At 39.8% G+C, this 13,659-nt stretch overlaps 1 protein-coding gene across 2 annotated transcripts in view; it reads right to left on the bottom strand.

Annotated features, from left to right (window-relative positions):
• LOC140187870 (rab effector Noc2-like) overlaps positions 1-13,659 on the bottom strand; it is a 256,759-nt gene that overhangs the window by 111,089 nt on the left and 132,011 nt on the right. For both annotated transcript variants that reach the window (XM_072243666.1, XM_072243667.1), the window contains exon 6: positions 7,504-7,590. In XM_072243666.1, the coding sequence (XP_072099767.1) occupies positions 7,504-7,590 (87 nt within the window). The remainder of the gene's footprint in view (positions 1-7,503; positions 7,591-13,659) is intronic.

Here is a 13,659-nt window from a genome sequence, read left to right as displayed (position 1 = left end):
TACAGCTTTCAATGTATCCCATAAGATCACTGGTGATGTTTCTCCCGTGTCATTAAGGTCTAGATATTCTTTGATTTCTCCCCTTAATCTCTCCATTACTTTCGGGTTATTGAGTATATGTGAGCTTAGCCTCCATAGTGTTTTCCTCATTTTCCTTTCCAGGATTAGAGACATAGAGACTGGGCTATGATCCGACAGATCAATTGTTGCAATATTACAGTTTTTTATCCTGAGTCTATCTGCATTAAAGATAAAGAAATAGTCTATCCTTGAATAGGCTGAATGAGGGAAAGAGTAATGTGTATAATCTTTACTAGTAGGGTGTAATTCCCTCCAGACATCTATAATTCGCAACTCCTCCATCAATGAATTCATTTTCCGAGTCAGAGGTTTATTCTGAGTAACTATTCTTGAAGAATCTAATACAGGATTTAATCTAATATTAAAATCCCCTCCACAAATTACTACCCCTTGAGAACTGACCATTAGGTCAAAAATGTGTCTATAAAATGACCATTCACAACCTGGAGGAGCATAAACATTCAGCAATGTTATTTCTGTACCTTCTATTCTTCCTGTGATTTTTACAAACCGTCCTTCTTTGTCTTTAGTCTCTGAAATATGTTCATAATTAAGAGTACTTGATATTAAAGTAGCTACCCCTCTTTTGTGACTCAAGTTATATGATGAATAAAATACATGCTTAAAGCCCATTCTTTTTAATTTTCCATGTTCAGATTGGCTCATATGTGTTTCCTGAAGGAAAGCTATTTGTGCCCTCTCGTTTTTCAATTTAGACATAATCTTATTTCTTTTAATTGGATTCAAAACCCCATTAACATTATAGGAAATTATTTTTACCAATTCAGTTTGCATTTTTTTCTGGTAGAAAAAAAAACTCTCCTTTTCTAACCAAACAGTAAGCAATCCCTTCTCAACAGTAAACCAAGACATATAACCACACCCTAGACATTTTTGAACGTGTAACAGTTGAAAATTTTTCCCGACTTCCCACAGTGAGGCCTGAGCACCGACCCGCCTCAGTTCAGAGGGATAACCTCTATCTTCACCCTGTGTTAGAGGGCCCTCAGCAGTTTGAATAATCATAGAGAATTTTCTCCTATTTATGTCTCGACCAAATTGCTATCATTCAAGTTATTCCGCCTAGTTTATTTTCAGTTACCAGTTTTCATTTTACCTTTAAGTCTGATTTACTCTTTTCAGTCATTTCTCTTAATTAATCTGTATTCTCTGTACATTCGCGTCTGAATATTTGCAGCTTTTCCTTGTAGTTTGGCACTCTGGTTCGTGTGGAGCGTCCTCGCCCCACTAACTGCCACGACTTCTGCTGAATTCTCTCCAGTAGCGACTCCGGTTGGGTGATAACTTTAATAGGTAGTCCCTGGTCTGCCAGGTCCGACGTTGCCTCCTCCACCGTAGCGTAAATTTTTGTCCCTTCGTCATAAAAGACTCTCAGCCGAGCTGGATACAGGGTCTGGAATCTGATGTTGTTTTCCTTCAGGACTCTCCGTGTTTCCGTATATTCCTTCCGCCTGGCAAGAATCCCCTGTGCGTAGTTGTGGTCTAAACTGATTTTGCAGTTGTTCCACATGAAACCTTTCTTTTGCCATGCCCGTTTAAGCACCTCTTCCTTCGTTCTGTAACTGAGAAATCTGACCAGAGTCGACCTGGGCTGGGCGCCTGCTGGAGGCTGTGGTGCCAACGCGCGGTGAGCCCTTTCTATCTGTAGGTCTTTTGCGGCCGGTATATCAAGGTTCTCTCTAAGCAGCTTCTCTATGAAGGGAATCATCAATCCGGGTTTACCTTCGGTTCCTTCGGGAACTCCGTAGATCCTCACATTTTCCCTTCTCGAGCGGCCTTCTTGATCTATTAGTTTCCACTGGAGTTGGTCTTGCAGCTTCAGCATTTCTGCTATCACTTCCTCGGCGTTTTGTAGCTTCTCTTCAATTCCAACAATCCTCGCTTCGGCTTCATCTATCCGCGAGTTAGTTTTTACTATTTCTCCTTTAATATCTTCCAGCTGTTTGCTGTTATCTTGTCGAAACTTGCGAATCTCTCCGAGAATCAAAGACAGAGTCACCGATTCCCCCTCATTATCTCCGTCCTGGCTTGCCGTGGGGGAGCTAGGCCCGTCGCCTTGCTGCGTCTCTTTATGTTTATCAGCCTTCGGAGTGGACTTTTTAATCTTGTTCTTAGACATCATCCTTGCCCCTTTTATTAATATAGTTATGCAATATTAAGTATTTGTCTAAATTCGATTTTGGGGCAGTTTACCTTCTTTTTTGTCGAGAGACCTTTTCCTTTTGCCGCCATTCCCTTGATGACCCGGAAGTCGCCCCCGAAACATTGACATTTCAAGTTCATTGTCATCTGACTGTACATATATACAACCAAATGAAACAGCTTTCCTCCAGACCACAGTGCACCCACAAAACATATCATACACAACATATAAAACAAAATGTTACCATAAATAAGTTAATAAAATATAATGCAAAATGCATGAAGTGCGCATCACAGGTAAACAGTAAACAGCTCACTCTCCTGGTGACGAGATCTCACAGCCTGAGGGAAGAAGCCGTAATCTAGTCTGGCAGTTCTAGTCTAGATGCTCCTGTATCTCCTTCCTGATGGCAGTGGGTCAAAGAGATTGTGGAATGGATGGTAGGGATCCTCAATCTTTCATTAGACATGATGAAAGATAATCTCTCTAAAACATTAACTCTAAATCTGTCTCCACAGAGGCTGTCTGCACTGATGAATATTTCCAGCACTTTCTACTTCTACCATGCTGTTGATTGCTAGATTTAAATTGAAATGAATGGAATAGCAACTAACATGCAGATCCTGCAGGTTCATGAAATTCATAGGACTATCACATTTTCACAAATCTAATAGCTGAGCAAAGCTGATCTCCCAGCAACATGGCAATTCACAATTCACGGAGTAATTCTCTTCCTCGGCACAAGTTTCTAGCCTATTTATACACTAGCATCACCATGCATCATGCAAACTGTGTAATACTTTCAATAAAAATCTGGCTCCATGTGACTTTACTAATTAGTAAACACAGCTGGAGCTCAAGACAAAGAAAATACAACTGTGTTTTCAATACAAAGTGTAGTACATTTGTACTGTGTTTAAATCATGAATTCAAGCAAGAATATCGATGATTGGATCCTTTTTCATAAAAATTATCCAAAACTAGAATGAAAAAAGGATTTAATTTAATTTTTCCCAGTAATGTTCTCTCCTTAATATTGCTGATAAGAAAAGCTTTTAAAGCTCAGGTTTTTAGTGCAGCATGAGGTGGCAACTGTGCATACAACAGACGATGGTTCAAGCAGGCAGCAAATGAAAGCACATCTGATGTGGGAAGGAATACAAGTGATGTCTCATTTGGTAGACTAAGCAGTTGTGAAACACAAGGTCACACAAGGACGCAATCTAACAGGTATAAGACAAAAAGTACATTTCAATTAACTAGAAAGATGGAAGGAAAATTGAAATCAAGGCAGCATACAAGATAAAAACAGAAAATGCTAGAAATATTCAGCAGGTCAGGTTGCGCTTGTAGAAAAAGAACAGATGCAACCTGACCTGAACATTTGCAGCTTTTGCTATTTTTACTTTGGATTTCCAGAATTTCCATTTTTCTCTGTTATTTTTGCCATGGTAACTTAGCAGTTAGCATGACGTTATTACAGCTTGGGTGTTGGAGTTCAGATTTCAGTTCCTACGCTGTCTGTAAGGAGTTTGTATGTCCTTCCCGTGACTACGTCGGCTTCCTCCGAGTGCTCTGGTTTCCTCCCACAGTTCAAAGACATACTGGTTAGTAGGTTAATTGGTTATTGTAAATTGGCCTGTGATTGGGCTAGGGTTAAATAGGTAGGTGGATTGCTGGGCAGTTTCGCTCATTGGGCTGAAATGGCCTGTTCTGTGTTGTGTCTCTAAATAAATACATTTTCTCTCTGTGTCCAAGCATGAAAAAAACTAACTTTACCATTTCACAAGCAAAAATCCACAAACACAAACTGTAAATGGAGGGCTTAGGGATTTATTATCTTGCTGGAAAATCTTAAAATAGAGTTCACTGCCACAAATTTAGGGGGCTGTGCAATTAAGTAAGACATGATGCTCTTTTTGCCAGATTGAGGGTTGCCTGAAATAAATACACCACAAAGACAGGCCCTCTGGTCCAACAAATCCATGCATCTCAGTTCACCCTAATTTCCTACCCTTGAAGCCATACCCCTGCATGCACATACCCAATTGCTTCCTAAATGATATAATTCTATCTGCCTCACAACTCTTATAAATCTTTCTCCTCTCACCCTAAATCTATGCCCCCTAGTTTTGCACCCTTCGGAACTCCTCCTCAAAGTCCAGTGGAATCTTCTATGAGGCAGTTTCTTGGTTAACAAAGAGATGAAAGATTACTTGAGTAGGTGGGAATGCAAGTCTTATATAGCTATCATCTTGTTGAAAGGTGTGGCAGGTTTGAATAGTGATCTACTCCTGCCTATAAGACTTAATTGTTTTGAATGTCAAGGTTGTGATAGGGCAGATGTTCAGGTAATGGTGAAATAGCTGAATCAGGACTTGGTGGTGCTTTAATCTTGAAGATGAGGGTTCTACCTGTGACTGTTCTTGGGTGATTGATAATTGAGGCTTAAGGAAGACTCTGATGTACATCATGACAACTTGCTTTATTTGGTAAAGCTTCTTATGTCAAAGCTTGTCATTTTCCATCATGCAGCCACGACTAATTCTGTACTCTGCATTAGAAATCAGTCCTTTGAAGACAGCTTTCAATTTCCTGAAAAGGTAGTGTGGCCCTGATAGCCTCACTGTGTGCACTTTTCTCAATATGGTTGAGCAATCTTGAAAGTTTCCCGGTCTTGCGAAGTTCTCTGAAGTTCAAGCTCCAGCAAATTTTCATTTGTGAGCTTTTCACATGACATTCTGAATTGCCAACTTGGAGATTTCTCAGATCTGTTAACCTACAAATCCCCCCATGTACAACCGATTTATTTATTTATAGGTACAGTGCAGAACAATGAACCACAGCATCCAGCAATCCACGTATATTTAACCCAAGCACAATCTACAATGACCCAATTACCCTACTGTGGACTGAGAGAGGAAACTGGAGCACCTAGAGAGAAACCATGCAGTCACAGGGAGGACGTATTTATCATTGTGTGGGGCCATTGTAGTCTATGACCAACCAGATATCCTGCCTTCTCAGAATTTTGTGAACGATGGATTTGTCATTACCATATCACTCTGAAATGACAGGCTTCGTTACATGTTGTAAATGGTGAGCTTTGAAAATAGTGGTCCAATCCATTGACTGTAATAATGAAGTAATGTTGACATGTTATATCCTCAGTGGTAACCAGCTGTCCTGTGGTGACGGGCAAGGGTATGTTTTTCAGGTTATTCCTCACATAATGTTGATCAACAAAGGCTAACAGAAACTATATAACCTTGCAAGTACAGCCCTTTATCTAGGAGTTTCTGTTCAATCCCCACACCTTTGAAAGATTGACCACTAAATATCCCTTCAGAGTCTGAGTAGTCGCCTCCAAGAAGAACAAAAAATGCTGTTTTTGGCAGCCTTTAAGCTTGGAGCATTTTTCACATCCCTTACGATGGATGCCCATGATGACATCAGCTTTACATTTCATCCATGTTAACCACTTGTCTGGGGAAGTACTCACCTTCCTTGATAATTTGGTAGAGCTCCAATTGAAAATTTTCTGCTGCTACAGTTCTTGAATATGCTGCCTCTCCAAGACAGAAATATATCACGCCATTAAAAACTTTTCTTTCCACTATTCTCTCCATTATACTGCAACATCTCTACCCTTCATAGAACACAGATTTCTTCTGGGGAACATTATATTGCAACCAAATGAGGTCCATCTCCTGTTGACTATTGTGTTAATATGTTGTGGTTTATTTCCATACTTATGTCAATGGCCTGTGTAAAATGTAGTTTATTTTAGCAAGACTATTAATCTAAAGAATAGAAAACTTCATTGACAGAGCTGCATTTGAGATTTCAATTGCTTCTTGTTGTTAATACAGATATCTTTCCTTTTACATTCCAAAGATGTGTGATGTGTGGGGCCTCTGTCGGTCAGACTTGACCATGGATATTGCATCCTAGCTGCCTAGATATGCGAGCCTGCGCAGTCCGATATGGAGAGCAAGCTGTTGCCCATGTAGCAAGCTCCTCCTCTCCACACATCTGATAAACCCAAAGGAACCTCAGAGAGTGATTCAGTTTGGAACCAGCAGCATCGCAGGAGTTGCCTGTCAGCATTGAACTCAATGAAGGACTGTCTTAGAGACTCCAGCTCCAAGTATTTCCCTCGGGGTTTACTCCCCAAGCCTTCCCCAGGAGTAGGTGTAGCCACAAGGCAGTGGAGGTTTGAGATCAAAGCTTGCCTTCTCCTAGATGAGCTGCCAACCACAGCTGACAAGCCCCATCTGCCTGAAGCGACTGGTTTTAAGGTGCCAGTAACCTGCCTTTGCCCCTTCTCCTGTCAGTAGAACCAGTTCTGCCGGGCTTAGGAGCTAAGCCACACATGAAGGCCAGGAGCTGGACTTGGTTGTCAGAGACTAATTGAAGCGCACACCATTGGGAGCCTTTAGTGGGAGCTCGTCCCCATTACCACCCCCGGCTGTATAATCAAGGACGTACCAGGTAGGTTAATTGGTCATTGTAAATTGCCCTTGACTAGGATTGGGTAAATTGGGTTTGTCGGGGGTTGCTGGGGTGGCGTGGCTTGAAGAGGGCCGGAAGGACCTACTCCACACTATAATCACTAAATAAATGAATAAGTTTTGTTTGCCAATTTTTTGTAAAGTAAGGGATATCTGTATACATTTATCATGATAAATTTTGTCATTTGTCCAATAATGCCACAAATAATTCAATACTGATTACCAAGACTGGCTTTAAACAATTGGTCTTGTTGGGAGCTAGCTGAAAGGAAACAGAAGTGAAACATAAAAGGGGATTTTATTTTCGCATTTGATTTTTAATGATCAAAATTGAACTGCTTCCTTAAGTTGGGTGTACAAGCATGTAGGTGAAAATACTTCAGATGAATAACTATAAATGAATTAATACCTTGATTAAACTTATCCACCATTTTAACATTAACTGGTGAGAACTTAACCAGTGCTGCAAAGAAAATTCTAATCATGGTGCTTTTTGGTATATGAAACCAATAAATACTTAAATGGCTTTCAACAAAATTCTCCTTTGGAAAATTTAATATTTAATAGATATTTTTATATAAGTATCCACACTGAAGTGAATATTACGCATTGACAAGTGCTCGTTGACTAGAAAGCAATTTGCACACATGGGTTACAGTGCCACTTTTATACATAAATACTCCAGAGTTCCATTTAAAAGGAGACATCTAGACTGTACAATATTTCCCAACTTCTGCAACTTACCTCTCTTCCCTCACTGCATATTTTGCAAAGCCAGACAGGTTTTCGTTGACTCCCAAATGTTTCAATTCCACACTTTATACAGACTTTCTGCAAAGAGAAGAAAAAATCAGTATCTCAGTAATCAAATTAATGAAAAACTAACCACAGTTAGCCCGAGAATTACTTTATGCACAAAGAAGTTTCAATTGCATTTAGTGCTATGATGTTGAAATCCTTTCCAGTATTGACTCTATTAAAAATGTAACTCAGATTACACAGTAACTTATTGCTGCTATCTCCTGGCAACGCACATAAAATAATGGAGGAACTCAGCAGGCCAAGCAACATCTATGGGAAAGAGTGAACAATCAATGTTTCGGGCCGAGACAATTCATCAGGAATGGAGAAAAAAAGATGAGGAGTCAGACGTTGAAGGTGGGGGGAGGGGAGGAAGAAACACAAGGTGAAAGGTGAAATCGGGAGGGGGAGGGCTCAAGTTAGGAGCTGGGAAGTTGATTGGTGAAAGAGATACAGGGCTGGAGAAGGGGGAATCTGGTAGAGGAGGACAGAAGACCATGGAAGAAAGAAAAGGGGAAAGAGTACTAGAGGGAGGTGATAAGCAGATAAGGAGATAAGGTGAGAGAGGGAGAGGGAAATGGGAATTGGGAATGGTGAAGGGTGGGGGCGTCTACCCTGTTTAAATCTTTGTGGTAACAGTGCAGTTACCATCACCAAACATATTGCCCCTAGTCTCTCCTTTGAACTCTTTGGTATTTTCTCTTCCTTCCAGCACCCCAACTTACTTCAGTCCTGTGGAACAATTTTAAAAGCTGCTACCATCTCCAAGCCCTGCATGATTTTTGCACCAAATATCCTCCCCCCTTTCCTGCTTCATTGCAACCCTCAGCAATTTTAATCTCCAACTCAACTCATCTTGAACTCTCTAAGTTCGCTACCCTCCTGTCCTAAGGATACATGGAACATGGCCCCACCTTCTCAAATAGCTACTTGATTTCCAATCATTTTGCCATTTTGACAGATGCCTTCTACTCATCACCAGCTACAACCTGCTGCTGCCTGGCAATCCCATTTCCATCTGTGTCTGCAGCTGAAGCAAACTTTCTCCCCACCCAATAACATTTACAATTCAGTTTTCAAATTCCCAGTTGCTAGTATTATTAAGTTTCCTAAGTGGTTCATTAGGAATAATACCAGATTTGTGTTTTTAATTCAGTCCTAAGTTTAGCAGCAAATATTTGAACCACTCTCTGACACCGAGCTAACAAAAATGGAAACAACATTAATAACACCTAATATGCAAATCCAGAAGCTATGTGTTGTTGTCTAACTGGTCATCATTTGGTACAAAAACATTTGGTAGCTATTAATTAAAACCCTAGACTGAATGTTTCAGTTTTGTTGAATGGTCTTTGCTGTGAAAACTTGAAAATCTAAGAACTAATATCAAAATTATCTAATCATCAAATGCAAACCCTTGCTCTACTATAAAACCTGTTAAATTAATTTCCGTCTTGATAAGTGTCAGTTTGAACTGAGAAATCTCAATGTTCTCGCATACTCACACGTTCCCTGAACACTAGTAAACAAAGGAGCTCTCATTTGTTAATTTTTAAAAATATGAACTGGGAAATCCATGTATCAAAATATTGAACCTCATCATGAACATTCAGCATGTTATTAAAAGTGCTGGAGCTATGCATTTGTTCTCTATCTGCACTGTATTCTGCTTGGCATTTATTATGATAACTAGTCACAATGGTGGGGGCGTGGTAAAAGCAAAGGGAATAAGTTACATATTCATTCTTTTTATGGTGCAATTTGTAACTGGGGACCGACAGATGTCGTATCTTTTGCTGACTGCTCAGTTTCGCTGAGTTTCACTGCCTCAAGATTGTATGTTTGCTAATTGTCAATAAAGGATCAAATACATATCTTTGACTTTCGGAACAATCATTATCGGAGCTGAGGACACATCATACAAATCTGTGGGGGTAGTCAGCAGTGGCAATTGGCTTTTCAGAATTGGCTGCTGCAAGAAGTATGTGCAAATTTTGCAGATTATTAAATAAATAACAATTTAAGATTATTTGGCATAGTTATTAATGTGCATATCTTGTTACCTCATGCACATATTGCTGATATATCCACATTAATTTATATACATTTAAAAAAAATATAAATGGTGTTTTTACAGACATATGAGCACCAGTGCATCACACGTCCTTAATAGGCAATAAGGAAGAACACAACTACCATGCGCTTATCTCAGACCCTCATAAGTGGCTCTGTAGTAATTGCCTCCACCATCACTCCGAGCAGCACATCACAGGCTCCCACCACTCTGTGTAAAAAAAACGTTGTCTCATTCTTCTCCTTTGAACTTTCTCCCTCTCAACTTAAAAGCATACCCTCTAGTATTAGGCATTTCTTTGAACTTTCCCCCTCTCAACTTAAGTACCCTCTAGTACTGGCTGCTCTAACACAATCTGAAGGTAGACTTTCCAGGCGCAGATCCATGGTCTCACGAGACTAACGGATGCCACCACCACTGGATATTTTGAACCTAGGAAAAAGATGCCAACTGTCTATTCCAACTATGCCTCTGAAAACTTCATAAACTTTTTTTAGGGCTCTCCTCACCCTTTGCCACTCCAAAGAAAACAACCCTAGTTTGTCCAGCCTCTCCTTATAGCACATGTCCTAATCCAGCAACCTGGCAAACCTTTCCTGCATACTCTACATAGCTTCCCCATCCTTCTGATAATGGAGTGACTAGAATTGAGTTCAATACTCTAGGTGCCTTTATAATGCAATAACTATTGGTGTACTACTTTAAATACTCTAAACTGAATGCAAGAATGACATGGAATTTCCCAAAGGCACATTAGTAATTATTAAGCAGCTGTACCGACAGAACATCTTACCTAATTCTTTGAGTTCTTTCTACTTGGTGTCTTTTCTTAAATTAATCATGAGAACAAATTCATTTTATATAGAGATTTCTTTTCAAAGAGAAACTGCCTCTTTATCTGAGTATGCATTTGCACTTGAGGATGAAAAATTCTGATTGCGTGATTATTTTTCCATTTTTGTCAGACTTTATGAAGTGCAGAAAACTAAATGATTGAGAGTGAGATTAGTTAGATGAGGAGGAAGACTTGGGTCAGAGAGAATAAAGTTGTACATGTATCTCTTTTCTTGTATCTTAGCAACTGGAGCTGATATTTGGCCCTGCATAGAAAGAAGCTCCCTCTGTAATACAGTTGTCATCAATATATAGCCTTGCAGAAAGACTGTAAATGGTTTATCATAGGACACAAATAACAGGGAAAATATGTTAAATACCTTTAAACACCAGAATATGATGTACAAACAAGAGGCTTTCAGAGGGGTACATGAATATGCAGAGGATGGAGGGATATGGATGCAGATAGAAGGGATTAGATGTCATTAGCTTAATTAGCTTTGGTGCAACATCTTGAGTGAAAGGGCCTCTTCTTGTGCAGTGCTGTTCTATGTTCTGCTACTTGTACCAAGGTGATGAGCTTTATTTCATAGGCCCTATTAGAATCTGATTTGCATCAGCCCACAATAATTAAATCTGTCCTCGGATTTTTCCTATACAGCTCCACAGGGATGAAAGATTACTTGTAAAAGGCTCACATAGAAAAATCAAAAAGCAGACCATTGAAGCTCTAAATAAGTTCCAAGCACAATTATAGATGGAACTGAATAACCTGTATTGTTTTTGTCACTTTTAGTCTTTCAAATCTGAGGTTTCCGCCTACCCAGCAACATTGGTAACGACTCCACAGAGGCATCTGCACCAGCTTAACTAGATAAACACCAGGCATTAGAAATATCTCATACTGGGAACATTACCACAGTTTCAAATGACTGCAATCATGTAAAAGGCTCAACACTGTCAGAAAATTGTGTTATGAACCTGGACATGCATCAGTTGAAAAATGCTGGACAGATCTGATGTAGAGCACTGAGTGTGTGCATTTCACTGATACAATTATTGAAACACTCCTGTAGGAATTTAAGACAAAAGTGTGGGAGAAAGGTTCCAGAGTGAATTAGCAGTAGAAATGGATTCATTTGGAGAGTAGTCAATTCTCCAGTATGGAACCAATTAACATTTCTCACTTTTATATTTGCAAGGACACGGCCACCTTCTGCTATAAAATGCTTAAGCTTCTTATCAGGTCAAGAAGTCAGTTACACCTCACAAGAACTGTCTATAAACTCAGACCTTGCTAATCAGCTTTTTTGTGTATCTACACACTTATGAGATCAACCATGAATCCTATTTTGAATTTTATTATTCACATAGACCTACATACACACATTAAGGCAGGGGTTTCCAACCTGGGATCCATTGACTCCTTGCTTAATGGCATTGGTCCATGGCATAAACAGAAGGTTGGGAACCCCTGCATTAATGTCTGCAGAAACATGATGATCAGTTTCCAGACCACTCGTGTCAAGTAGCTCCACACTGTGCACTGATTGAATATGAACAGATCTTTCTCTTCATGGTTTTGAAACAATTTTTGATGTTTAAAATACATTTAGTCAGGTAAATGGACAGGAAAGAGGGGTCCGTGGATCCCCCACATTGAGAACCCCTGGTTTAGAGGAATAAGGGTCAAAAACAGGTAAATGGGACTATCTCAGGTAGGCAACATGATTGGTGTGGACAAGTTAGGTTGAAGGATCCGTTTCTGTGCTGTATATCTCTATGACAGCTATATCATGTGGTTTCAAAAACAATCACTGCTTCTAGGTATCAGTATATTCATCTGAAGCAGTTTCTTAGCTAATACTATCAAGTCAAGTCAAGTCAAGTCACTTTTTATTGTCATTTCGACCATAACTGCTGGTACAGTACACAGTAAAAACAAGACAATATTTTTCAGGACCATGGTGCTACATGAACAATACAAAAACTACACTGAACTACATAAAACAACACAAAACTACACCAGACTACAAACCTACCCAGGACTGCATAAAGTGCACAAAACAGTGCAGGCATTACAATAAATAATAAATAACACATTAGGCACAGTAGAGGGCAGTAGGCTGGTGTCAGTCCAGGCTCTGGGAATTGAGGAGTCTGATGACTCGGGGGAAGAAACTGTTACATAGTCTGGTCATGAGAGCCCGAATACTTTGGTGCCTTCTGCCAGATGGCAGGAGAGAGAGGTATTTAAACATTGTAATGTGCTCATGAATTCTCTTAGGTACGCTTATCTTTATCTAGGAATCTATTGGTTAAAAGGAGAGTGCCAAATATTATCAACACAAGAGTTTCTACAGATGCTGGAAATCTTGAACAACACACACAAATTGTTGGAGGAACTCAGCAAGTCAGGCAGCATCTATGGAGGGGAATAAACAGTTGATGTTTTGGACTGAGACCCTTCATCAGGACTGGAAAGGAAATAAGCAGTCTCGAAAACTAAGTCGCTTTAACCTTAGCAGTAGGAAAGTGGTTTAGAAACATTGGTCATGGAGAAGATTAGCAGTAACCTGGACAGAAGTAGATCACTAAAGGCACCCCAGCAGGGATTTGTTTTTGGCAAATGATATTAAACTGATGTGACAGAGTTGATGAGGGCAAGGCAGTTCATGTCGCATATGTGGATTTTACGAAAGCTTTTAAAATGGCCGACAAAACAGGTTTCATCCCCAAAATGGAAGTACACAGTAGAAAGAATGAAGAGCAGTAATAAAGAATATTGTTCTAAGAGGGGTGTAAGAACAAAGAGATCTAGGGGTATGCATGGACAAACCATTGAAAATGGCAGCACTGGCGGAGAAAGCAGTTAATGGCAATTCTGCATTGTATCAACAGGGGCATAGAGTACAAAGCAGAGAATTGTGTGTTATCAGAAATTGTATTATCGGGAAAAATATGAAGATTTTTGAGAGCAAAGGTTCATGGCAATGGTACTTAGGATAAAGTGCTACTGCTTCAAGAGTAGATTGAGAGGCTGTGACTGTTGTCATCGAAGAAGAAAAGGCAGAGGGAAGATTTGATAAAAGTGTATTAAATGACTGGGGATCTGCACAGAGCAGATCAGACAGGTTGTTGCCTTTGATGGGGCTCAAAGAATAGAGACTATGCGTATAAAACAGAAGGGA

Source organism: Mobula birostris, chromosome 25 (genome assembly GCF_030028105.1).
Source record: "Mobula birostris isolate sMobBir1 chromosome 25, sMobBir1.hap1, whole genome shotgun sequence".
NCBI lineage: Eukaryota > Metazoa > Chordata > Chondrichthyes > Myliobatiformes > Myliobatidae > Mobula > Mobula birostris.
The sequence above is the reverse complement of the archived record's forward strand: the minus strand, read 5'-3'. Positions and strand labels throughout refer to the sequence as shown.